General features: G+C 37.6%; 1 protein-coding gene across 2 annotated transcripts in view; it reads left to right on the top strand.

Annotated features, from left to right (window-relative positions):
* The first annotated feature begins 8,918 nt into the window (after positions 1-8,918).
* The window catches only part of UGGT2 (UDP-glucose glycoprotein glucosyltransferase 2), a 137,045-nt gene continuing 119,175 nt past the window's right edge, over positions 8,919-26,788 (top strand). For both annotated transcript variants that reach the window (XM_072976460.1, XM_015245024.3), the window contains exons 1-4: positions 8,919-9,152; positions 16,934-17,016; positions 19,233-19,363; positions 19,838-19,950. In XM_072976460.1, coding sequence (XP_072832561.1) covers positions 9,001-9,152; positions 16,934-17,016; positions 19,233-19,363; positions 19,838-19,950 — 479 coding nt within the window. In that variant the 5' untranslated portion in view covers positions 8,919-9,000. The remainder of the gene's footprint in view (positions 9,153-16,933; positions 17,017-19,232; positions 19,364-19,837; positions 19,951-26,788) is intronic.

Raw genomic sequence — 26,788 nt, 5'->3', positions numbered from 1 at the left:
AAAGGCAGTGGAACCCAAAGTATAATGGAAGCATAATGAAAATAAATAAAAAGGTTTATCAGGTTTTACATTGTAAAACCTCCTCTCACTTTCTCTCCGTCTCTCTGCCCTCTCAGTATCTCCATCTGACACAATATACACAAAAAATAAATTCTCTATTTGATGTGCTACTTGAAATGCCTCTATGTTTCTTTATATTCCAGAATCCTCCTTTCTAATTCTAGAGCCGAATTATGCATTCAGATCAGATGGGGAGAGTGAATGTCTCTGATCTTCCATTAGCTGGGCAAGAATAATCAAATTTTGGTTTTGAAATGAAACAAATTGTTGTTTGATTATATCAAGATCAGTTGCTGGGTCAGGAGGATTTTTAAGCCAAAATAACACAAATGACGTAAGTTTTCTTGGCTCATGATACTTGATAGAACTAATTTTAGACTTTTTAGCACTTGCAGCTGCAAATATAACAGATTCAAGATAATAATCAACACTAAATTTTGATATTTTTGTAATTTTTGAATTATGGTATTTTTAAAATAAAGGCGTATCCTGACTTACTGCCATTTGACTTTCGAGTGATTCTGCAACCAATTAAACCCACATTACGGTACTTACGTTAGGCTGAAAGATACTTACTTATGGTAGACAGTGCATTAGTCCTTTTCCTACTGCTGCCTTACAAGCTGTCCTTTGGCTTCTAGAATCTAACTCTCCCTGTTTTCCAGGCTAATTCCTTTCCTCAGAATGAAACACTGAAAATAGAAGGGATACATGATACAGCAAACAGAGCCAGTTGTCTACACAATACACATGACTTTCTGATTTTTAGTAACAGAATCCCAATTTTGTTGGAAGAAATAGGGAAAATGTGCCAAGCATTTCCCAGACCAAGGGGCGGCCAGGTGGCAGAGAACTAGTTAATGAGAGGTCAGAGGAAGTCATTTGCTAGGCCTTCTGCGAAAGTTTATTAAATTTAGCCAGTTCAGTTGGCATCCAGATTTTGCCTTTTATCCTTTCTCTTTCCTCTTCCTCCTGCCAAGAAAATATAAATGATGCCAGGAGCATAGGAGTCATCGATGATGAGGTTAAAATCCACACAAATAAAGAGGGCAGAACAAAAAGTCACAAAAGATTCGGCAGCTTTGAATTGTCAGATAGCTCCAGATTGCATATTTCCAGTATCATGAGAAAAAAATACTACCTCTTACTAGCTCAAGCTACTCTGTTGGGGGTGTTGATAACTGTCAGCCTAATTCAATCTTTTAGGTGATACATTGAGAGATAATCTGAGTAGAGCATTGACAAAGGGACAAAAACAAAGGAGAGCGTTTTGTGCACCCACAATTATGGAATTTACTTACTTGAGTAGCTCTAAAGTTAACGTTAAAACTTGTTTCAAAAATATTTTTGACCAGTTTATGAAATGCCAGTCCAAACCTCAATGAGATATCACCTCATCCCCATTAGGATGCCTACCATATATATTAAAAAAACAAACAAACAGAAAAACCAGAAACCCTTATGCACTGTTGGTGGGAATGTAAAATGGTGCAGCCACTATGGAAAACACTATGTCAGTTCCTAAAAAAATTTTAAATAGAATGTCCATATGATCCAATAATTCCACTTCTGGATATATATACACACATATATATATACATACAATATTGAAAGCAGAGTGTCCAAGAGACATTCATATTCATAGCAGCACTAGTCACAATAGCCAGAAGAGGAAAGCCACTCAAGCATTCAACAGATGAAAGGATAAACAAATGTATATAAATCCAATGTCATATTATTCAGCCTTAAAAAGGTAGGAAACTTTGACACATACTACAACATGGATGAATCTTGAGAACATTATGCTAAATGAAGTAAGCCAGCCATAAAAAGACAATTATGCACGATTCTTATGTGCGGTGTCTAGAGACAGAAAGTAGAATGGTACTTGCCAGGGCCTGGGATGGGGGAGAAATGATGAACTGCGGCTTAATAGGTACAGAGCTTCAGTTCTGCACGATGAAAAAGTTCTGGAGATGGGCTGCCCAACAATGTGAATGAATAGTCTTACTACTGAACTGTACACTTAAAAATGGTTGAGGTGCTAAATTGTATGTATGTGTATTTTACCACAATTTAAAAAGTACTCTTACCAGCTGTAGCATTTGATAAAGTACATAACCACTGGAGTGGGACTTTCTAGGATATTTGTTTCAATAGGTAAACTCTAGAATGTGTGCTTAAAAAATTAACTTCATTGTTTAGCGTTATTTTGTATATTCATTTCATTGACAGCACTGAAAAATAATTGACAAAAAGAAAACTGAAATATTCTAGAGAAGTTACCATTCTATTCCATTTCTCACCTAATATTCAGGATATGTTAGTTGAGCACTAACTATGAGCTAAACCCCATGCCAGGAACTGAAGATAGGTGGTGGCTAAAACATTATCTCTATATCCTGGTATAATAGAAAAGGTAAGGGCCTTGCTGCCAGACCAGATGGAAAAGAATGAAAGTGAATTCTAGCTAAAAGACATAACACCCACATCCACAGCATACACAAAAGGGCCTGGTAAGTTAAGGAAAGGGGAACTAATTTTAAGAATAAGTAACATGGTCACGAGATTGAGGACAAAGATGTATGGGTGTGGCAGGTTCAGAGTATCAGATTTTTTTTAATGTTTGTCTTTTTTAAACACGAAGAAAATAAAATATCTATGGAAAGATTCACTAAAATTTTAGATATTCCAGGAGAGGGGATTTCTTTATTTTATTTCACTTTTAAATTTTATTTTATTTTTTATTTTTTGTGGGGGAGGTAATTAGGTTTATTTATTTATTTATTTAAAACAGAGGTACTGGGGATTGAACCCAGGACCTTGTGTATGGTAAGCACTCCAGGAGAGGGGATTTCTAAACTGCATTGCAGAATTTAGAACACCAGCAGAGGGTCTTCCAGGAAATGAAGGAACCGTAATCAGTATTCAATGAAACATTTAAAATCTAAAATGTTTCAAACAGTATATATGTATATATATACAAGGAATTTCACCTTAATCCTGTAGGCGATGGAGGAGTGTCAGGGGTTTTTATGCAAGTTGTTGACATAATTGGTTTTGTGATTTTTTATTTCTCTTTGTAAAAATTATGAACCATATCACCAATGAGTAAAATCCATGTACCTACCACTTTTCTTAAGACTTAGACTATTACCAATATATTTTTCCCCCAATATCTTTAGAGCTTTCTGTGGGTCCATCTTTGATCACCTTTTTTTTTTCTTCTCACCCAGAGATCATAAATATACTGAGTTTTGTGTTAATTGTTCCCTTACTTTCATTACAGAATGCATGTATCTCTTAAGTTTATATTGTTTGGTACTGTCTCTTTTTGAACCCTGTGTAATAGATTCTTGGTATATGTATTTTTTTCACGACTTGCTTTTTCACTGACCTGTTTTTGAGATTTTGTTTATCTATATAGCTGTGACTCTTTCTTGTCACTGCTGTTAGTATTCCATTGAATGAATAAACCACAGTTTATTTTGTCAGTCTACTTCAATGGACTTTTGAGCTGTGTCCAGTTTTTTGTTGTTGTTACAAACAACAATTCTATGAGCTTTCTCGCACAGGTTTTCTGAAATGTTTTCTTTAAAGCAAAGGCTGGCATACTATGGCCCATGGGCCAAATATATATGGCCTGTGAGTTAGGAATGATTTTTACATTTTTTAACTTTAAAAAAGGCAAAAGAAGAGTATTTCATGATATGTGAAAATAGGAAATCTGGTGTTCGTAAGTAAAGTTCTTGGGAGCATATCCACATCCATTTGTTTACATATTGTCTATGGCTGCATTCAGGCTACAATGGCAGAGCTGATCTCTGAGTCATCTGTGCCCTCCTCAAAGTGTAGTCACACCACCTATTCCGTGAGGCTTTTCCTGAGCCAGCCTTTTTCTTTCATTTCTGCCACAGTTATTGGAATATGCCAAACGTTCAGATCTTGTCACATAAAACTTCTTATTTTTATTTTTTATGTATTGTACTACCTTCCCAACCAAATGACAGTGTCACTGAGGGTTTGAGACCATGTTTCATGACATAAATGTAAAGTAGCTATTCTACAATGCTTATTTTTGTCCTTGATAATCATGACAGTATTTTTTAGATGCTTCCCCAGGGATTGAAAGAATTTGTGCAGTTTTTCAAAGTGCTATATTTCAATTCAGGGAATAGTGAGAAAATTTGCTAAAGCTGTTAGTTCATTTGTTTATTGGTTCAACAAGATGTCTTAAAAATGTGTCTTCTTCTGGACTTTCATAGAATTTTAGTAACTTTTCTCTATAATAATTAATTGACATATATTCTTACTACACTGTAAACCCTCTGAAGATATTGAACATTTTGTTTATCTCAATATTTTTCCCAATTTTGATACAGTCACCTTCCCACGATGATATACAACATATTTTAAGAAAATAATGAGTTTGTGCACGTAACTATACAAACTTCTACTAGAAGATGTAAAAGCAGAATATATGTCTCTTTGTCTTCCACCAACACAATTCACTCCCATGTGTTTCACTGAAGAAATAAAATAAATAATTTAAGCAACAGATAGTGACTTAGCAAATTTTGAATGCATAATTATAAAATACTGACCATGTATATAAGTATAGGAAGTTGTTAAGCAGCAGATTTCAAGTTCTAATATCATCCCAAAGGACTGATTTAAAAATAACATGTTTCACATAATTACTTGGCTATTTGAAAATTTCATCAAACACACGTGGAGTCAGACATTAATGAGGTGTTCGAAATCTATTTTAAGGAAAATATGCAAACCTATGAAAATCAAACTTACTGATAAAATTGTAATTTTATCAGTTAAAGGACATTTTATTAACTGAAGGAAACTAAACCATTACTCATTTAATTATGATTTTGTTTATTTGCCTAGGGAGGAATGTATAACAAATAAGTCAAAGTCTTCTATCTGCAACAAAGATTAAGATTTTCATGTACAGTAACCCCCTCTTGTCTGCAGTTTCCCTTTGAGGTTTCAGTTACCCTTGCTCAACTGTGGTCCAAAATGTTTAATGGATAATTCAAGAAATAACCAATTAATAAGTTTTAAATTGTGCTTCACTCCCAACAGAGGGATGAAATCTCGAGTCACCCTGCCCAGGCGGTGAATCATCCCTTTGTCCGGTTCGGTCAGCCTGTTGGTCACTTAGTAACTATGTGGGTTATCAGATCAAACTCTAGGGTATCTTAGTGTTCTGTGTTCAAGTAATCCTTACTTCACTTACTAATGGCCCCAAAGCACGAGAGTAGTGATGCTGGCAATTTGTGTATGCCAAAGAGAAGCCAGAGAGTGCTTCCTTTAAGTGCAAAGGTGAACGTTCTTGACTTAATGAAATAAAAAAATTCATGCGCTGATGTTGCTAAGATCTACAGTAAGAAGGAATCTTCTCTCCGTGAAATTGTGAAGAAGGAAAAGAAATTTATGCTAGTTTTACTGTCACACCTTGAACAGCAACAGTTATGGCCATAGTGCTTAATAAGTACTTAGTTAAGAAGGAAAAGGCATTAAATTTACACAGTAAGATATTTTGAAAAGGAGAGAGAGACCGTATTCACATTACTTTTATTACAATATGTTGTTATTATTGTTCTATTTTATTTTTATTGTTGTCAATCTCTGAGTCTAATTTATTGTATGTATGTATAGGAAGAAAACATAGTATTACAGAGTACTATCCATGGTTTTCGGGATTCACTGGAGGTCTTGGACCATATCCTCTCAGGATAAGGGGAGACCATTGTATTAAATATATTCAAATTTAAAGATGAGAATAAAGCCTTTCTTAATAAGGGAAATCTGGAAGACCTACCAGGTGATATTTTTAAAAAGCCATTTCATCTGTGAGACATGATTTAGGTGGAGAAAATTAAAGTTTTATTCTATTACATGATAATTTGGCAGTAACTTTATCCTTACGTAGCACCACTATTTTCATTAAATAAATATAGTCAATGCTGTACCTAAAAAAAATTCAAGATGATTTATTCTATTAAATACAATATTCTTATTATAAAGCACTCATTAATCACTTCTTCCGCATACAGTGAAAACTGCTATCATCAATTTTCATTCATATTACCCTGATGTGAATAACTTTGAATAACATTTTGCTAAGAAATATCAAAGTATAATCGTGTCCCTGAACTATATTCAGTTCACAGCCAATCTGTGCTAAATGGTTATTTATAATGGATGTTAGAATGCTTTGCTGCTCCACTAACTTGAGTGACCTTTGCTGAGTTACTTAATTTTTGCATTTTAGTTTTTCCATCTGTCCATAGAAATGACCTATGGAAGAGACCTTAATGCTAGTTCACAGCCTCAGGAGTTCCCCAGGTGAAATTAGAATATGGCCTCCATACCCAAAGAACAAGGAGAGACCGAAGAATCAGGAAAACCACTCCAAATTGGTAGGTGGACAGTTTTAATAAGTAAAGGAACTTACACATGAGGCTTATTTTGGGTGCCCGCAAAAGGAGTAGATCTCTGCACCCACCAGCAAGACTCTTAAACGTTTGTAAAGAGGCCTTAATAGGGTTCAGGCATATATACAGTCCAGATGGTCTTAATAACATTATTTTCTCAAGGCTGCTTCTTTGAAGTGGCTTATGATGCGGGAGCAGTGGGTGAAATGTACATTTCAAGGACAGGGGAGGGGGTAAGGAGTCCCCAGGTCCTGCTCGACGGTCAGCTGGTGGTCATATCCTCTCGATATCGATGACCAGTCTGAGGAATATTTCAAACTCATTTCAATTTCTAGGAAAATACTATATAAGCTAGAATGTATAATTATGTAAATAAATAGCCCTGCATTAGATTCATTTCAATCTCTTTAAAAAAGGAATGTAGTATTTCTTACTATTCTGAATTCAAATGTACTGGAATGTATACGTTTCAGCAGTGTTCTTTAATAGTGTATTTCATGTGACTTTTTATACGGAAAATCATTTCTTAAAGATTTTCAACACATCAGATATGCTGCTGACATTTAAGACATTCACTGCTGATAGTTTATTTCCTTTTATGCACAATCTAAGTCAAAAATTCAGTCTAAAAATAAGTGGAAATGAGGAGTTAATTACAGCAAATACCCGTGAAAGATTCATAATATATTTTTTCATATGTTCTATGGATAGAAATGAAGCTCCTTACTCATCTGCCTGAGATTTCTGCCTACCAACCGATAAAAGAAGGACTATTCAATATTTATTGTGTCCCAATAACATGTACTGTGCTAGGTACTGCAAGGAATGCTAAAAATGAATAAAGCATGAGCCCTCAGGGAAAATATCATCTCCAGTAGGAGAAATAGATAAGCACTGTATTCAAATTCTAAAGTGAGAATTATAAAGGGGATATGACAGTTAAAATAAACAGCTTATGGGGATTTAAAGGAGGGATAGATCATACCAAGTGAGAGAAATCAGGAAATGAAGGCTAAACTTAGGAAGTGAGACCTGTGTAGAATTTCCAGACCAAGATCTTCTAAGGAAAGATAATACTAAGGAAATGAGGGGAAATGGAAAAGTGGAGCGATTACATTTCTGAAACTTGGAGAGACCCAGGTTCCCTATCGGGACAAGGAGTAACAGGAAAAAAGAAATAGATCAGGGCATCCCCTAAACTAGTTTTCCCAGTTACTGCTTCTCTTTATCACATATTTTAATACTTATAATAAATTTACTCTCTTCTGAATAGTAAAAGAATCATTCGTGACTAGGAGCCAGAATCCTGAAGCTCCTCCTCTGCCCAGTTAAATAAAATTGATTATTTTGATTGATGAATCATTGTTACTGGAAAAGCAGTCAACTCTGTTCCAAGGTTTTGTCTTTCAGCCTGATGTTAATGCATGAGCTTTGAGGTCAGTCCATGGCTAAAATCAAGATTCAATTATAGCTGTGTAATCTTGACTGATAATGACAAAAAGCAACGATCACTTTTCTATGCATTTTCACCTGTAATCTTCTAAAACAGCTCTTCTTAAAACTTGAAGAGCACAGATTATCACCTGGGGTCCCTGTTACACTGGGGGTTTGGATTCAACAGGGCTGGGGTAGGGCCTGAGGTTCTGCATTTCTAATGAGCTTATTACATGTGATGCTGACGCTTCTAATCCGTGGACCACGTTTGAGGACAACGGCTAAAAGCATGTATACCAGCCAGCAGTATCAGCATCACCTGGGAACTTGATGGCTGTGAAATGCAAATTTTTGGACGTCAGACCTACTGAGTCAGGAAAACTAGGATGAGGCCCGGCATCCTGTGGTTTAACAAGCCCTCCAGGTGATGTCACTGGTTTCTGAACATGGTTAAACGCTCGAAACACCTGGGGGCAAAGTTAGGTTAAATACTTTCCATGACCGAATCTCACCCCGAGAAATTCCCTTTTAATTGTTGCGTGCTGTGGTCTGGGCAATGGGCTGTCGAAAAGCTTTACCAGGTGACTCAAATATGCAATAAAACTTGAGAATCCCACAAGATGAGTACACTGATAGGCCTTATTTTCCGCCTGTGTAAATGTGGATAATATCCACGCTGGTTCCTGCCTTCGCTTCCAGATTTTGCCATCTCCAGCCAGTCTATTCGGCCAAAATCCCAGTTCAGTCTTCCTGTACCGTTCCCCACAGCTTCTGCGTGAGCCGCCACGGAGCCGCCGGAGCATCAGTCAAGCTCCGCACCCGGGCGCCGCCCGCACCTACGTGGCTCGGAGGTCCGCCCTCGGGGGCTCCCGAGAGAGCGCGACGCGCATGCGCCCGGCGCAAGCCAGGCCCCGGCCGGAGTAACGGACTTGAGCTCCCCCCACCGGAAGTGGGCGGCCACGCGGCGGGAGGAGTCGGAGGTAGAGGAGCGGCTGCGGGCTGCGGGCTGTGGGCGCGGGGTCCGAGCGGCTCGAACTGCTCTCTCCGCGCCATGGCGAAGGCCGCCGACGTGGTGCGGTTGCTCCTGGGCTCCACCGCGCTGTGGCTCTCGCTCCTCGGCGCCCGAACGACCTCCGCGTCCAAGGCGGTGACGGCCCACTTGGCCGCGAAGTGGCCCGACACGCCGCTGCTGCTGGAGGCCAGGTGGGTTCGGGCCGGACCCTCCCGCCGAGCTGCGGGGCGTGGGGAAGGTCCGGCGGGGTTGTGGGCGCCCTGGGACCCCCGCCGCTCCTCGGACGCCGCCGCCTAGCCGACCCGGCCGGCCGTTCCTTGCATCCGTCGTGCTTGGTTGGTCCTCAGAGCATCACCTCCTCCCTTGCTCCCGGGTGCGCCTCACTTGCAACTCCTTGCCTCGCCGTTCGTACTTTGCCTCACCCATGGTTTTTAAAACTTTAATTCGTTTGGATTTTATCAGCATTTGCAGAAGAGAAAAAGATGGGAGGTAGACTATGGAGTTTAACGCAAGCGTTTCAGTTGATGTAGGCAGGTCTTCTTAGGAACCGGTACTTGAAGCACCTACTTTCTTAGTGATAACATTATTCGATCAGCTCCTGGGCTTCTTTGGAGAAGACAGTTTCCAAAAAGTTATTACTTCTTTCTGAATATCCTCCTCTGGAGTGAGTGCATACGGTATCTTCTACTGAGAAGAAACAGAACTTGGAGTTATTGAATTTTGCTCTTAGTATTCCAATAGTTAAACAATATTTGAAAGTTCTTTCGTTTAGCCAGCTTGAAAATTTAATGCCAATTGCTTTTGTAGTTCACCAGAGCAACTACTATGGTTACAAAAAGAGACTTCGTTACCCAATATGCCATTACATATATTAGATACTAAAACAGATTTATTTTTTATTGAGATAGAATTGATGTAACAGTTTCAGGTGTACAACTTGATTTAATATATTCATATGTTGTGAAATTATCACACAGTAAGTCTGGTTACCATCTGTCATCGTACATACTTACACAAGTGTTGTTTCTTGTGATGAGAACTTTTAAGATCTGCTCTCTTAGCAGCTTTCCAATATGTAATACAGTATTAACTATGGGCCATGCTGTACATTACATCCCCATGACTTACCTGTTTTGTAGCAGGAAGTTTGTACCTTTTGACCTGCCTTTCGCCTCTGGCACCCAGTCTGTTCTCTGTATATGAGCTCATTTGTTTATTGTTGTGTTTAAGATTTCTTAAGGTACTTGTCTCTGTCTGTGACTTATTTCACTGAGCATAATGCTCTCAAGGTCCATCAATATTGTTACAAATAGCATTTCCTTTTCATGGCTGAATAGTATTCCTCTGTGTGTGTGTGTGCATGCATGCAGACCACATTTTCTTTATCCAGTCATCATTCAGTGGTTACTTAGGTCATTTCTGTACCTTGGCCATTGTAAATAGTGCTGCACTGAACATAGGGGTGCATACATTTTTTCCAGTTATAGTGGTTTTATTTCCTTCAGATAAATACCCAGAAGTGGAATTACTGGATCATATGGTAGTTCTTTTTAAACATTTTTGAGGAACCTCCGTACTGTTTTCCACAGTGGCTACACCAGTTTACATTCCCACCAGCAGTTGACGAGGGTCCCTTTTTTTTCACATCCAGGCCAGCACTTGTTACCACTTGTCTTTGATGATAGCTATTCTAACAGGTGTGAAGTGGTATCTCACTGTAATTTTGATTTGCATTTTCCTAATGATTAGTGATGTTGAGCACCGTTTCATGTAGCTACTGGCCACTTGTATGTTGTCTTTAGAAAAATACCTGTTCACATTCTCTATCCAGTTTTTAATCAGCTTGTTTGGGATTTTTTGCTGTTGAGTTCTTTATATATTTTGGATATTAACCCCTTATGAGATAGATGATTTACATATATTTTCTCCTATTCTGTAGTTGTTTATTTTTGCTTCCGTTGCCTTTGTTTTTGTGTCAAGCACAAAAAAATAATCACCAAGACCAATCTCAGGGAACATACTGCCTATGTTTTCTTCTAGAGGTTTTATGGTTTCAGGTCTTATGTTCAAGTGTTTAATCTAATTTGAGACAGTTTTTGTGTGTCATGTAAGATAGTGGTCCAGTTTGATTCTCTGGCATGTGATCATCTGGTTTTCCCAACACCATTTATTGAAGAGACTATCCTTTCCCTGTTGTATATTCTTGGCTCCTTTGTCATAAATTAACTGACCGTATATGGGTGGATTAGATTGTGGGCTCTCTATTCTTTCTTATTGATTTATGTGTGCCAATACATACTGTTTTCATTATATAGCTTTGTAATATGGTTTGAAATTGAGGCACATGATGCTTCTAGCTTTATTCTTTCTAAAGATTTCTTTGAATTCTGGGAGTCTTTTGTGGTTCCATACAAATTTCAGGATTGTTTGTTCTATATCTGTGAAAAATGACATTGAAATTTTGATAGGGATTGTGTTGAATCTGTAGATTGCTTTACATTGTGTGGACATTTTAACAATATTCTTCCAGTCCATGAGCACAGAACATCTTTCCATTTATTTGTGTCAGCTTCAGTTTCTTTGATGAGTGTCCTGCAGTTTTCAGGATATAGGTCATTCACTGCCTTGGTTAAATGTATTCCTAGGTTGTTTTTGTTTTTGTTTTTGTTTTTGAAGCAGTTGTAAGGAGAATTGTTTTTTAAATTTCTCTTTCTGATAACTTATTAGTGTATAGAAAACCAGCGGGTTTTTGTGTATTGATTTTATATCCTGCATCTTTACTGAATTCATGTACTAGTTCTAACAGTCTTTTAGTGGAGTCTTTAGGGTTTTCTATATATAATGTTGTGTTATCTGCAAATTGTGACAGTTTTATTTCTTCCTTTCTGATTTGGATGCCTTTTATTTCTTTTTCTTACCTAATTGCTTTGGCTGCAACTTCAAGTACTATGTTCAATAAAAGTGGAGAGTGGACATCTTTGTTCCTGATCTTGTTCCTGAAAAGGTTTTTAGCTTTTCTCCATTAGGTATCATTTTAGCTGTGAGCTTGCTGTATATGGGATTTATTATGTAGAGGTACAATCCCTCTATACTCTGTTGAGTTTTGAATCTTAATGGATGTTGAATTTTTCAGATGCTTTTTTTTTTTGCATCTATTGATATGAGCATAAGATTTTTATCCTTTAGTTGTTAATGCAGTGTTTCACATTTGATGATTTGTGAATATTGAACCATCCTTGTATCCATGGAATAAACTGATTATGGTATATGATCCTTTTAATGTATTGTTGTATTAAGTTCGCTAATATTTTATTGAAGATTTTTGCAATTATGTTCATCAGGAATATTGATCTGTAATTTTCTCTTCTTGTTCTTTTCTGGTTTTGGTATCAGGATAATGCTGACCTTGAAAATGAGTTTGGGAGTGTCCCTTCCTCTTTATTTTTTCAGAAGAGTTTGGGGGTTGGTGTTAATTCTTCTTTAAATGCTTGGTAGAATTCATCAATGAAGCTGTCTGGTCCTGGACTTTTGTTTGTTGGGAAGCTTTTGATTACTGATTCAGTCTCCTTACTAGTAATCAGTCTGTTTGGATTTTTCCATTTCATAGGTCAGTCTTGATAGGTTGTATGTTTTTAGGAGTTTATCCATTTCTTCTGGGTTGTCCAACTTGTTGGTGTATCATTGTTCATGGTAGTCTTGTATGATGCCTTGTATTTATGTGGTATCAGATTTTCATTGAATAAAGTATTCTAGTTTAAAATATGCCCCCTTCCTCTTATCTTTTATCCAGTTTCTCCCAGAGCTTGCATGGATCTTATCCCATACTAAGTTCCAAATCTGTCTAACTTCTTCCGGTCTTGGACTGGTAGTTGCAATGTTTCAGTTTCTACTTGTCTCAGGAGTCTTAGAGCTGGAACTCCTGTGGGATGCTCCTTAAGGTTCTTCACAATCTAGACCCACTCTGTTGTACCAGTTGCATCACTTGCAGTGGGTTGAATGGCAGCTGCCATGAAGATATGTCCACATCCTAACCCATGGAACCTGTGAATGTTACCTTATTTGAAGAAAACAAAAATCTTTGCCAATGTAGTTAAGAGTTTTGAGACAAGATTGTTATAGATCTGGATAGGTGCTAACATCACTATCCTTATAAGGTACAGAAGATGACACACACAAGGAGGAGAAGGACATGAATAGAGACAGAGATTGGATTGATGTAGTCACAAGCCAAGGAACACCTGAAGCCTCCAGAAGCTGGAAGAGGCAAGGAAATGTTCTCCCCTGCAGCTTTTGGAGGGAGTATAGTCCTACCAGTATCTTGATTTTGAACTTCTCCAGAACTGTGAAACAATAAGTTTCTGTTATTTTAAGTCACCAAATTTTGGGTAATGTATTACAGTAGTCATGGGAAAGTAATTTGATTTTGTACCTTCAGGTTGGATGCTACTGTAACAAGTACCTAAAAATGTAGAAATACCTATTGAATCTAGTAGAAGCTGGAAGAGTTTTGAGAAATACGGTAGAAAATGCCTAGATTACCTTGAGGAGACTGTTGGCAGAAACATGGACATTGAAGATGATTCTCGTAAGGACTTAGAAGAAAGTGAGGAGCATGATAGGAAAAGCTTCTATCAGCTTGGAGAATACTTATATTATGATGAGTGAAATGTTGATAGAAATATGAACATTAAAGGCACTTCTGGCAAGGGCTTAGAAGGAAATGAGGGACATGTTATTGGAAATGGAGGTGACCCTTGTTATATAGTGGCAGGAAGCTGGCTGAATTGAATTCTATAGTTGTGTGAAAAACAACATGTAAGTAATGTACCTGGTTAGTTAAGAGGATTTCCAAGCAAAGCATTAGCAGTAAATCACCTGTTGTCTCCTTGTTGCTTGTAGTAAAATGCAAGAGGAAACAGAAATTGAAGAAGAAACTGGTAAGGAAAAAGGAAGCAGTCTTTGGTAATTTGGGAGGGTCTCAAGCCTATTCAGATTGCAAAGGGTGCTAAAATTGGGGAACTCAGTGTTGGGAATGCATGCTCTGTAAAGCAGGCCAAGTGTGTGGCTGGATACCTTTTGTTGTATAGGTAAGGTGTATTACTCGTGGATCCATTCAATTATCTCAGCAGAAGCCAGGAGTAAAGAGGGGCTTATTCAGGAGAAGGATCTGTGGAGGATCCTTGTGTAATGGCATGACCCTGGTGGGATACACAGGAGAACCACAAGGATTTTGATTGTTGCACCAATAGAAATACTGCCAGTTTGGCTCAAAAGGGATAGAGACACAATAAAATGAGGGAAGCCTTCCAAAATTCTATAGGCAGGAAGTTGGCTGGTAGAACTACTTGCCTGCAAATGTGCTACTCTTCAAGAAAAAGGAAGAATGACACTAAGGACAAAGCCATGGCAGTCAGCACAGAGGATGGAGCAGTAAGACATGGGGTTATGCCCAGAGCTTGAAAACTGATAGAATCTTCTGCTGAACTTTGAATTTGAGGGGGGACTGATGGCTCATTTTCATTCTACTTTCTCCCTTTTGGAATTGTAATGTAAGACTGTATTTGGAATTTGGAATACCTATCTCACCATTGCATTTTGGAAGCATATAATTTGTTTTTTAGTTTTACAGGTCCACGTATGGAGAAGAATTTTGCCTCTGTATGGATCATATAGGGCCTCACTCATACCTAATGTAGATGATTCACATGATGCGATTTGAGACTTCTGATGATATTTACATGAGATTTTGGACTTAAGAGTTGATGTTAAATTGGGTTGAGATTACATTGGAGGATGCTGTGATAGGGTGAATGTATGTGGTACAAATGTGGATTTGGGGGAACCAGAAGGTGGATTGCAGTGGCTTAAATAGTGCTCCTCCCAAAAGATAAATCCATGTCCTAACCTCTGGATCCTGTTGTGTTAACCCTGACAACACCTGGAATCCAGACTTTTGAACTCTAGAACTGTGAGAGAATAAATTTCTCTTGTTATAAGCCACTAAGTTTGTGGTAATTTATTATGACAGCCCTAGAAAAGCAGTATGTCGCTCTACTAGAATTCTTTCCTCATTGGTACCTTATTTGTGGACATACCATATTACTCTCTTTGCCGGGTCATTTCCTCTGATAAAACTAATGTTTTTCTATTATGTTCTCACACCAGTTGGTCAGTTCTTCCCTAATAATTCTTATTTCAAGTTATTATGTATGCTAATCTCTGTTGCTTAAATATGATGTTCAGGAGACCAGAGTATTTCTTATTCATATTTATTTTTCAAAGGGACAGCGCACAGAAGTAGGTACTCAGTAATGCTGATTTGATGGTAGCGACCTTATATAAGGTAGTGTATACTTCAAAGCACCATCAGAGTTACCTGTACAATATAACTGACCTGTGAAAACTGGCCTTTGCTTGGTTAATCCAGATAGGATGCTCAGTGTTCTCTCATGCACCTGCTTGTCCTATTGTGAATAAATATAAATTGTTAGTAGGTCCTTTATTATATAAACTAAAATCTTTTATCTACTGGTCTGATTTATCCTTCTGAACCAAATCTGTTTCTTCTTTGTGACAGTGTAGCAGACTGCAAATCTGTAGTTTCTTTATTTGGTTTTCTAGACTTCATTATTCTGCTCAACTTCAGGTTTTTAATGTTTTTCTTAAATCAGAATTTTAGAAAATCGAAGAGGTTGAGGGGAGTAAGTGGAAGAGGAAGAATTGAAGAGCATTAAGTAGATAGAAGGAGCTTGGGAGATAGAAAATTAAATAAGAGCTTTCTTTTGGGAGGCTAGGCTCAGTTTTTTTTTAATTTAAAGCATTATTCTTGGGAATTTCTCTTACTGTCCCTATCAATCTATGTATGAGTATATTTTAAAAGTATATCTTATAGTCAGCCTAAAAATTTGAGTGCCTGTTTTGGGCATGGCCCTACAATGGGCACTATATGGGGAACAAAGATGAGTAAGTTATGTCCCCTACCTAAAAGCATTTATAATTTAGTATGTTTGCTAGGGATGATTATAGGCTGATGAGGCTAAATTTTTGCAACACGTATAATGTAACTTACATATCTAAACTGTATTTATTCCACTGGTGGTATTCTTGCTGAAAATATTTTTTGGAATAACACTTAAAATTACTGTCATGTTCTTTAGTATATGTAAAAAAATCCACTATAGAAATAATTTTTTCCTCTTTTTTAGGATTTCGGGGGGAAAACGTTATTTGGAGCTCAATCTTGTATAAGACAAATGAACAAATTGGAAATGCCAGAATTTAGGGTTTTTTTCCTTTTTTAAACTTTGACCAAAGTAATATCTTTTGGAAGGTGAGATTCTGATTTAGGTACTGTCTTCTCTAAGAGTAATGATGAGTTACTGGCAAATTGCCCCTGAAAGTAATTCAAAAAGAGTTCCAAAAGTGTTTAGAGCAGTACTATATTGAGAGAATAAGTGTTAAGCGGATACTTTCTTAAGGTGATCACTTTGAAGGATCATACTTGGATGCATAAATTCTGGCATATGGAAGAAGTCTTACCTATGGTTGTTCAATGTATGAACATGTCAGTAGTTGTGTGGTCAAGTCAGTTAGCTAATGTGTTGCTCTCTACTTTTCTAAAGGTTTTACTTTTATATAACATTCTATTGCCTTTAAGTTATACTTCTCAGTGGTATTTCATGTGGAAAAAATAAATTATCCATTTTTTCAGTGGTAACTAATAAAGAGGAAAGGCCAAAAGTAATTTCCCATGCAGTCTTTTCCAGTCATGACTATACTATTGTAGTTAAGAATGATACTTCAGGTAAGAATCATCGATTTGTTCTCTTTTCGTATTACAGTAAATGGAAATCAGTAACTTTAACTTTGTGTTTTTACCCTAAGTTGTAATTCGGTTCTAAAATATAGTTTATAGTATCAAGCCATTTTTCATTTCCATCTGTCAACTGATTACTTTTATTTTTTTTAACAGTGAATTTATGGCAGAAGAAAGTAATGAAAAATTTTGGCAGTTTTTGGAAACTGTACAAGAATTAGCAGTTTATAAGCAAACAGGTAGGTGATGTGCATATTTCAACTTTTAAGGTCTGTGTTCATATGCCTATATTAGATGTTTATTTTTTTTAATGGTAAAGTTTAAGTGTAAATGCTTAATTGGGTTAGTAAATCTGAATATTAAATTTGAGAAGATGTTTTAATGGAAACTATTCCAAGCATCCATTTTCAAAAATATAAGGCTTTAATACTTTCATTGTAAGAAAATATGTAATTAGCATTGTTTGCATATTCCATTATAGTCAAGAAGAAATAGAAATTGTGGAATAATGAGGTTTTTTTACCTAAATTTCTTTGAATTAGTATTCATCTTACATGTAGTAATATTGAAATTTTTTGCCAGAATATTTTTACTCCTGAACTCTTAAAAGAGATTTTTAATACTTACCCTTAACAATCCAGGTAACCTATGTGCTTTCATTTCACCATTAGAAAATGGGGTTAGTTATTCTTACTTTGTTAATATGTATGAGAGTATCTATCTATATATATACGTATTCTAACTCAGTTACTTATAACTGAGAACTGGGTCTAGGGTAGGAAAATAATTGCTTGAAGATAACCCTAGGGTAGTATTTGGGAGTTATCAACGTCAAGGAGGTAGTTGAAGTTATAGGGAGAAGATACAGAATGAGTAGAAATATGGTCCCAAAGGTAGAATCCTAAAGAACACCAGTGTTTAAGAGATTACCAGAGAAGAGCATGTGGCGGAGACTAAGGAGTACCAGTAGAGGTAGAAAACCTAGTGTGATGTCTCAAAAGCCAGGGGAAGTGTAAGTGGTAAGTGATAGATGTTATCAAATACTAAAGACAGATCAAGTAATATAAATACTAAGTTTTTAACAACAGAAAAATTAGTGGTGACTTTAAGAGCAATTTCACAGGTATAGTAATAAAAAGTACAGCAGGTTGAGGAAGTAGAGAGAAATATTAAGTCTTTCAAGACTAACTATGAAGCGAATAAGACGAATCAGTCAGTATCTGTGGAGACTGCTGCCGCTTTTTTTTTTAAAGATGAAAATGATTCATGTATATTAAATGTCAACAGGCAAAAATTGAGTGAAAGGTGAAGCTGAAGATGAAAGATATTGAAAGGGCGAAATAATTATCAACATGTTAGTTGGTGAGCATGGATTTAGTTATTTTTAAACGTTAGCTAAAATAGTCCAGCACATCCATGATTAATTACCTTGCAGGTTAAGCCTAAGACATATGTTTACTTTCTGTAAACCCCTGAATCCTACATCCTTTAATGTATTAGAGACAACCTTAACAGTGACCTTGACGGAGTTTGATGTCTTTGGTCAGGCACCACTCACATCTGTTTTCTGTTGACTCCCTTCTCTGTTTTCATTGATGACCAAATCCCATTTTGACTGCCGTAGTCTTATTTTTGACATGTTACTACATTAATTTCAGCTATATTCTTGTTGGCCCAATAACTATTGTATCTTTTATCTCTTTTGTGTTACTTTTGCTATTGAAGCTGTGTCTTGCATTTTTTGTTTTTGATTCTTGCGGGGAGCCTCACCATAACTTCCTGAGAAATCACCTATAGTTGGTTAAAGAAGTAGAAGTGAATGAGCAGACCTACTCACATATGATGACTATTTAAAATTACTGGATTAGGAAAGTATTATTGCCCAGAGTAAAGAGATCTACTCACTTCTTAGATGTTAATTCCAGAAATATGTTAAAATACCTATTTTGTGTGCCAAGAGTAGAAAGTTACAATTGAAAGGCAAGAAAAGATTCCTGCCTTCACAATTTAAAGCCTAATAGGAAGGGCAGCATTAAGCAAATAATTAGACAAATAATTTTTATTAACAGTTTTGAGAATTGATCTGGAGATAGTATAGAGTGCTGTGCTATTCTTAGTCTCCTCTTTAATTGTAAGTAGGGGCTGTATCTTATCCAGGTATTACAACTTCACAACCTTAGAGTGAATTGGTCTGATACGGTGGAGTCTTTCGAATAGATTTTAAGGAGATTATTTTCATATAGACTTGTGATAGTTGTTTGGACTTTACTGGAAGATCCAAATGAAGTAAATAATAAAACAGAGATCTTAATTTTCACTTTTGCTCCAACACGGTCCATAACCAAACTTGAAATATGATTATATGACATTAACTAAGTTAGCTATACAGTGAGAGATGTGCCAGTGTATTGAATATGAAATACTAACATCCTTTTCTTTTGAATTATTTTTATAGAGTCAGACTATTCTTACTACAACTTAATCCTGAAGAAAGCTGGACAATTTTTAGACAATTTACATATAAATCTCTTAAAGTTTGCTTTCTCTATAAGGGCATACTCTCCAACTATTCAGATGTTTCAGCAGGTATGTAAAAATGCCAAAACAGTATTTGACAAAGAAGCATGCTAGCTGTGTACATAAATCTGTCTTAATGTGAATACCTTTAGTTCAAAACGATCTATAAACTTGTAATACCTGGTTCCATAGCCTATCATTGGTTATGTTTTCACTGTTACCATTGATTATAATATAACTGAATGTTACGTAACTTTATAGATACTAGGGATAAGGAAATTATGAGGACAAATGACCATGGAAATGAACTATAACAAACATTTTAATTTAAATGGAACTTTAAAAACAAGTTCAAAGCACGTATTTTCTACTGTAAAGGATTTTGTTAAAATGTTTGATTCTGCCTGCATATAGATACTTTTACTTTAATTAGAGCAATAATTTAATAGTTGCTAAGTTGTTTTAATCAAAATAATGTGTGACTTTTTAAATGATATTGTAATTATCAACTACCGTAGCTAAATACAGTCTTTGAAATCTTAGATTGCAGCTGATGAGCCCCCACCAGATGGTTGTGATGCATTTGTGGTTATCCATGAGAAACGCACCTGTAAAGTTAATAACATTAAAAAGCTGCTAAAGAAGGCAACTTCAAGGTAAATTAATGATAGCCTACACTACACTTTCACTAAAGAAGTGGTTTATAAAGAGATGAGAGTTGAAATAGAAATTTCTTATAATAAAACATTTTAATGCTTTAAGACATTGTATATTAAAGAATGTGCTCTGAATATGAGTCTTAAGTCCTTTTCTAAAATATATTAAGTACTTTCAATATTTTTGTCTCAATAAGCTTTTGATCTTAGAATTCCAAAATACCATAAAATATGAGATGTATATTTTATATAAACATAAATTGTTTTTTCAAATACAGGCATTCCTCAAAGATATTGTGGGTTCAGTTCCAGACCACTGCAATAATGTGAATACTACAATAAAGCTAGTCACACGAAGGTTTTGGTTTTCTAATGCATATAAAAGTTATGTCTACACTATACTGTAGTCTGTTGAGTATGCAATAGCATTATATCTTTTAAAAAGTACATACATTAATTAAAAAATACTTTATTGCTTAAAAGTGCTAACTATCCTCTGAGCCTTCATCAAGTCTTAATCTTTTTGCTGGTGGAGGGTTGAACTATGGAGAGAATTTCAAAAATATGACACAGAAACAGGGAGTAAGCAAATGCTGTTGGAAAAATGGCGCCAATAGACCTGCTCAACACAGGCTTGCTAGAAACCTTCAGTTTGTTAAGAACGTAATCTCTACAAAGTGCAATAAAGCAAAACACAATAGAATGAGGTTTGCCTATAAGCACACAAAACTGGATTTATCTGAACTATATCTCTTTATAAACTGAATGTGTACCTTGGGAATAAAAAATTAATAATAAAAGTAATACAGAGTTGCTTTTTTGTAATGCATTGTTCAAAACTTTTTCCTTCTTCCAAGTATTTAATATAAATGAGTATGAGAAGTAGCAAGAAAATGCAGTAGTGGTTTTTACAGAGTGACAGCTACCAGTGTATGCTTTACTGCCTGATTGTTTATACTTTAAAAATTGTTTAAGTTTCCCTTTATATCTTAAACAGTAATATATATTGAGTAATTTTATGTTAGTGCTTCTCTTATTTGTTGGAAACCTTTTCTAATATCTTCTTATATTTCATATTTTAATATACATAAGGCTTTTATTTTTATGTAGCCAAATTTTTCCTTGACGTGTGTGTTTTTATACTGACACAGTTTTTCCCTAACCAGAGTGAGAGATTTTACTCATGTTTTCCAGTAGCTTTCTTAAATTTTTTATTTTACCTTAACCTTTTGATCTATTTATGAATTTTCATCAGGAGGCAAGAATTCAATCAGATCTTTTCCCCTCAGGTGGCTAGTCAATTATCATATTCATTATATTTATATTATGGTCCTTTTCATAATGATTTGTTGTATACTGTTACGTTTTTTGTAGCAGTATCATGCTGTTAGTATTTATTGCTTTATAATTTATTCCAGTGTCTCACAGGACAGTTTCCTCTTCATTGCTGCTTTTTTTCCTCCAGAATATCTTAGCTCCTTGCTCTTGTTGATGCTTTCAAACTAACAGTAGAGTCCTTTTTCTCCTGCCAGATTACCTCCCTAAAAAGCCTTGGTAGGTTTTTAATTAGAATTGTGTTAAACTTACTAGTTAATTTTAAAAGAAGTTAAATATTTATTATATTGACTCTCTCAATGCATTTCATAGTATGTCTTTCATTCCTTTTAAAAATTTAAAGTTTTATAATTTTCTGTGTTTTTAAAATAGGAAATAATTGTTTCGTTTTATCAATTGTTTTTCATCTATTGAGGTGAATTCAAAGTTTTTGTCTTTGAACATACTGTATATTATGGTAATATATTTTAAACTATTATACCTTATTTGTATTTCTAGAGAAAACTGTTAATGGTTTAGGATTATCTTAATTTTTTGAATTAGATTTCTTATGCTTTTATTAAGACTCATGTTTCTATTTTAATGAGATTAGCTGTTATTTAAACTATTTCTGCCATTTTTAATGTCATTCTACCTTCGTATAGTGAATTAGGCAACCGTATTATTCTGTAAGAGTTAATATAGCATAGGAATTACCTGTTCCTTTAAAGCATTAATAGACTGACTGTGAAATTGTCAGCCCTAGTGTGTTTTTATCTTTTCCTAGAAAAGAAAATTTTAAAGGCCATTCTGGTAACTTTTAAAATTCATTATTATTACTGATTTCCAACTTCTGATGTCTGACTTTATAATTTCTCATAGAAACTAATATTAAATTGAAATTAAATATTCAAAAATTAAATCTAAAATTAAATTAAGATTATAAAAATATTAACATCACGTTGCTGAGAGAAGCAACCTACCATAAACCCTTTGAGTCCTTGCATGTTCTTTCTTGGTCTCACCAGTAAAAAATGCGAGACCTGTACCGCTCTTTACCTGAGCCATTTTTCAGGGTTGTATTCACAGTGATCATGTTTCTTTTTGGAAAGAAGAGTGGGCTTGCTTTCTACTTGTTATAAAGTGGTGGTTCCCCAAGTACAGTGTTCCTCAGCTGCAGCGTACCCCACTGTTTGTGTAGTATCCATTTACGTCCGTATTTTGTCGCACCGTGCTTTGTGGAACTTGGGGGAGAAGTATAATGCTTACACTACTTGCTATGCCGTGAGCAGTAAAGTCCTTTGTCTTTGACCCCAGAGTCTCATGTCTTTTGCCAGAATCCATGAAATGATAAAAGCTTAATTAATTACTTTGTAAGTAGGCTAAAACCAAGCCTTAGACTTTTTACAGTTCTTGACAGTTTTAGAAACAGGAGTGGGATGTTGATAAACACATGGCTTTCTGGAAGAGGAAGGACAGGGGCCCCCTGAGTTGGGGAGACAAAAGCTCAACGCTTGAATTTCAACGCTTGAATTTCTCTCCGACTGCCCCGTTCTCTGTCCCCTGCCACTCTGCTGTGCTGGCTGGGTGATAACAGTCTTCACATACAATTTTTGATCTTTATTCTTCAGGAAAAGGCACCCAAACTCAAGATGGGGTTTGGAAGGCACTCATAATGGAGAAGGGAATTTAAATGATCTCTATATCAATTCAGTGTACTTCCATTGTTTTGACTCCCGCATCTGAATCTATAACTGGCCCTGATACTGTTCATGTATGTACTTTGAATGCTCATGAAATCTAAAAGGAGATACTCTCGTTCGGGAGACCACCACACGAACTGTCTACTCCCAGGTGGTCCAGGAGAAACAACATAGAATCCCGGGAGGAAAAGGGAAAGATCACAGCTTTAGTTACAGACTGAATGGCTGCTTGAATGCCCAGAGAGGCAGTTTCCAGGTTCAACAGCGCCACCTGCCTGACTCAGCTGTCAAGTACACCCCTTTTTAAAAAGAAATTTAAATTGCTACCAAGCTTTCGTCGTAACTGAACACCTGACTCAGGAAGCCTTGGGACTCTAATGTCTGGTGTTTACATTTTGGCATAGGTCAGCTGGGACGCGAGGACTAACACTGTGGAAGGGACCCAACTAGTCTCTCTGGTCAAGTGGAAATGGTATATTCAAGAGCAGTTACTTCGACCTAGCGTGATCTTAGGGTGACATGTTCAAGTGGCAGCAGTCCCCTTTTGGGAGAAACCAGATGCCTCGTTCCACTACCTGAAGTAAAACTTCTGGCTCAGTGGGGCCCCCATTTCAGTTGTTTCCCTTGGTGCCTGTGTCAGGTTATACATTGAGCCGAGTTAAAAGCTGGTGGTGTCCTGGGCCTGCTGTTGCTGTTCATCCAGGCTGCAGCTGCATAAACCCAAAAGCACATGTGGTCACTCCATTCACGGGCAGAACGCAAGGCAGTCCTCATACCTCTGATGAATCCCTGACCGCTTAATGACACTTGCTACACTTACACTAACCCTGGGGCTGTTGCCAGGGGCCTGCCTGGCTGGTCTGCCACTTGGGAGACAGCACCTGGCAGATCAGAGGCACCACTCCTTGGGGCTGTACGCTGCGAGAGTAAGCTGCACCTGCCCATCTGACAGTCTGGGTTGTTTGTGGAGATGCACACAGTCCACAGTGTCTAATGAGTCCAAGTGGAACCGAGCTGCATATCCAGACCGCAGCATCCAGATTGCCGCCGCTGTTTCCCCGATCCACCACTGCACAGGAAGTGCGCCATTGCAGACGGGGAGCTCAGTAAAGGACCACCTGTTTCTGGTGTGAAATCTACCACAGCATACCTGACTTGTGACTTCTGCCCAGACGTGGTTTATTTGTCTTGTGGTAAAGGAGGCCACGTTGCACAGGGCCCTCTCCTGCTCCTGGCAAACTGACTGTGTCAGACCTTTGACCTTGCTCTCGGTGCTACCACTGGTGCCTCATCCCTGTTGATACTTCTTCAGGTCATGGTTTTGCTATTTAAGTCCAATCGGCTAACTCTGGCCACACCCCACTGTAGCCCTTGGAGCTAAACTTATTTTTCTGGCTTTGTAGATCATCTGTAGTCTGATAATTCTTCACCTTATTTCACAGAGGCCACCAACCCTAGTTCTGTAGTCAAAATATTCACTGAACATTCCACATTGTCTACCATCCACAGGCATCTGGGTTCTGAGCACACTGGAATGGTCTCGTCAAAAATAAATTCAGCCTCCCTCACCCTCTGACCCACAGACTTTAGTAAGGCGGTTTGACCTCTCAGAGTGACCATTCTCAGAAAGGTTCCGTCCCTCAGCCACCTCCTATGAAATGATTAGGGTGGAAGGGGTAGGAGGTTGTATAGGTCTGTTCAGGATTCCGTCGTGATTGTTGCTGGGCGTGGTGTATCTTTCCTTCCCTCTACAGCAACCTCAGATCAGCCTGGTTGGTACAGCCTCCATGTGGTAGCCCAGCCGAAAGGAGTTTAAGGGATTCAAACTTTAATTTTGGTCCAGTTGCCTGGATTGTTTTGTTGAAAAGATGTTGTCCTAGATCATGAAGAAAACCACGTGGTTGAGTCCACTGCTCACCAAGTGTTCCTGCAGTGGCCACGTGAGCCTAGGTGAGGGACGTAATGGGTCTTTGTAAGTTTCTTAAAAATGGCCTTGTCTCACTTGTGCCTGACTCTTCCAGATGAAAGGTGTGGGTGTAAAGAGAGGATGAGTAGAAAATAGGTGAAATTGTGGGTATTGGGATGGGACACATTGATTTCATGGCGACTGACCTTAAGCTCTGGAAGGTGTTGGAAGGGGAAAAATTGTTTTCTTTGATCCTGGATTCAGCACGGCACCCTGCCAAAACAGTCATATTGTTTGCCTGAGTCGACCAGCAGCTGTGGCTGACAGCCTGACCTGCTGCAGGGTTTGTCATTCGCTCTGCCTGCTGTGTGAACATGGCCAGTCATGAGCTATCAGTTGTGCCGGGCCCCTATCAGTGGCAGCTCCTAAGCATAGATCCCTCCTTCCCCCCAGTTCGCGTATAAATATGTGGGCTGGCACAGCCTTCTTTTAATCTTAGTGATACAAATTTATACATACTCTGTCCTCTGAGAGCAGCCTTGGGTTAGGCCATGTATGGTGGTCGGTGCTGCAGCTGCTAGGTACAAGTTTAACAATTTTGGAAGTGGAGTGACGTGTGCCATTCTGAGGTTATATGTTTGTATTTCAGGAAGGTAGGCACAAAATGTTTCCACTGGGGTTAGGGGTTGCTTTCTTGGCCCATTTTTTGGCCCTAGTAGATACTTGCAGTGACAGCAGAGATCAGCAGGTTGGTATGGACTCCCTGTGCAGGTTGTAAGAGATAATAGGTGGACCTTAGACGCCTGCTGTCTGTCTGAAATGACATGCTGCTCCCCTGGGGACTTATTCACAGTTGGCTGGCTCTAGTACCCTGTGGGTGTGGTCCAGATTAATACTGCAGATGGGCCCTGTTCTGCTGCTTGCAGTCTTGTTGATAGTGGCCTTCATTAAATGCTGTATGAGACAGATTGAGCACGTTTAATCCCATCTCCTGTTGGTTATCAGAATGGTGGATGAGTGGCATAGTCAGAAGCATTTGAGTTTGGTCAAGAATTTGTCAGGCCCAGGGGTGGATTGTTGGGAGAGGTGTTCTGCCACAGCCTTGGGTGCCCTCTGGGTGTGGCACGACTGAGGACTCGACTGCTCTGTACCCGGCCACTTCCCAGGGTTGTGTGCCGCAGACGACTCGGAGGGATGAGCTAATGTCTCCCCCGGGACAAAGAGCAGGATGTTTACCGCTTGTTATGAAATGGTGGGCTCCCCCTGCTCAGTGTTTCTTAGCTGTGGTGCATACCCTTGGCATGTGTGGCCATCTCACGGATCCTTTTTCATCCCCGTGGAATGTGGGGGCCACAGGGAGCTGATGCAGACATGCTAATTAATGCTCATTGCTGCTGGTGTGCCATGAGTAGTAAGGTTCTTTGTTTCTGACCTAGGAGTCTCATGTCTTCTGCCGGGATCTGTGAAACAGTAAAAGGCAAGCTATTATGTTGTAAGTGAGGTAAAGTCAATTCCCTAACCTGACAGAAGCTGAATGTGTATGTGTGTGTATACATACACATATATATGTATACATATACACACACATATAGAGTATGTGTGTTTTATATGCATAAATGCACATACACACAGTGTGTTGTATATAGTACATTTGTGTGTATTTGTATATGTATATATGTGTGCATGTACGTATATAGCGTTAATGTACTTTTTTCTTTTTGAGACCCTTTGTGGCACATAATTCTTGATTTATGTCACACTATCAACATGATGGTAGTTTTTTCTCATTTAAGCAAATAATGTGTTTACATACATATATACAGTAATAGGAATATTTTAATTTTTTTCCCTCTCTGTAGATATCTCTCATTCCTAAGTTTTCTTCAGTTTTCATTTTCTTTTCAGTTTTTCCAGA

This window comes from Vicugna pacos, chromosome 14 (assembly GCF_048564905.1).
Source record: "Vicugna pacos chromosome 14, VicPac4, whole genome shotgun sequence".
In the NCBI taxonomy this organism is placed as follows: domain Eukaryota; kingdom Metazoa; phylum Chordata; class Mammalia; order Artiodactyla; family Camelidae; genus Vicugna; species Vicugna pacos.
The sequence above is the reverse complement of the archived record's forward strand: the minus strand, read 5'-3'. Positions and strand labels throughout refer to the sequence as shown.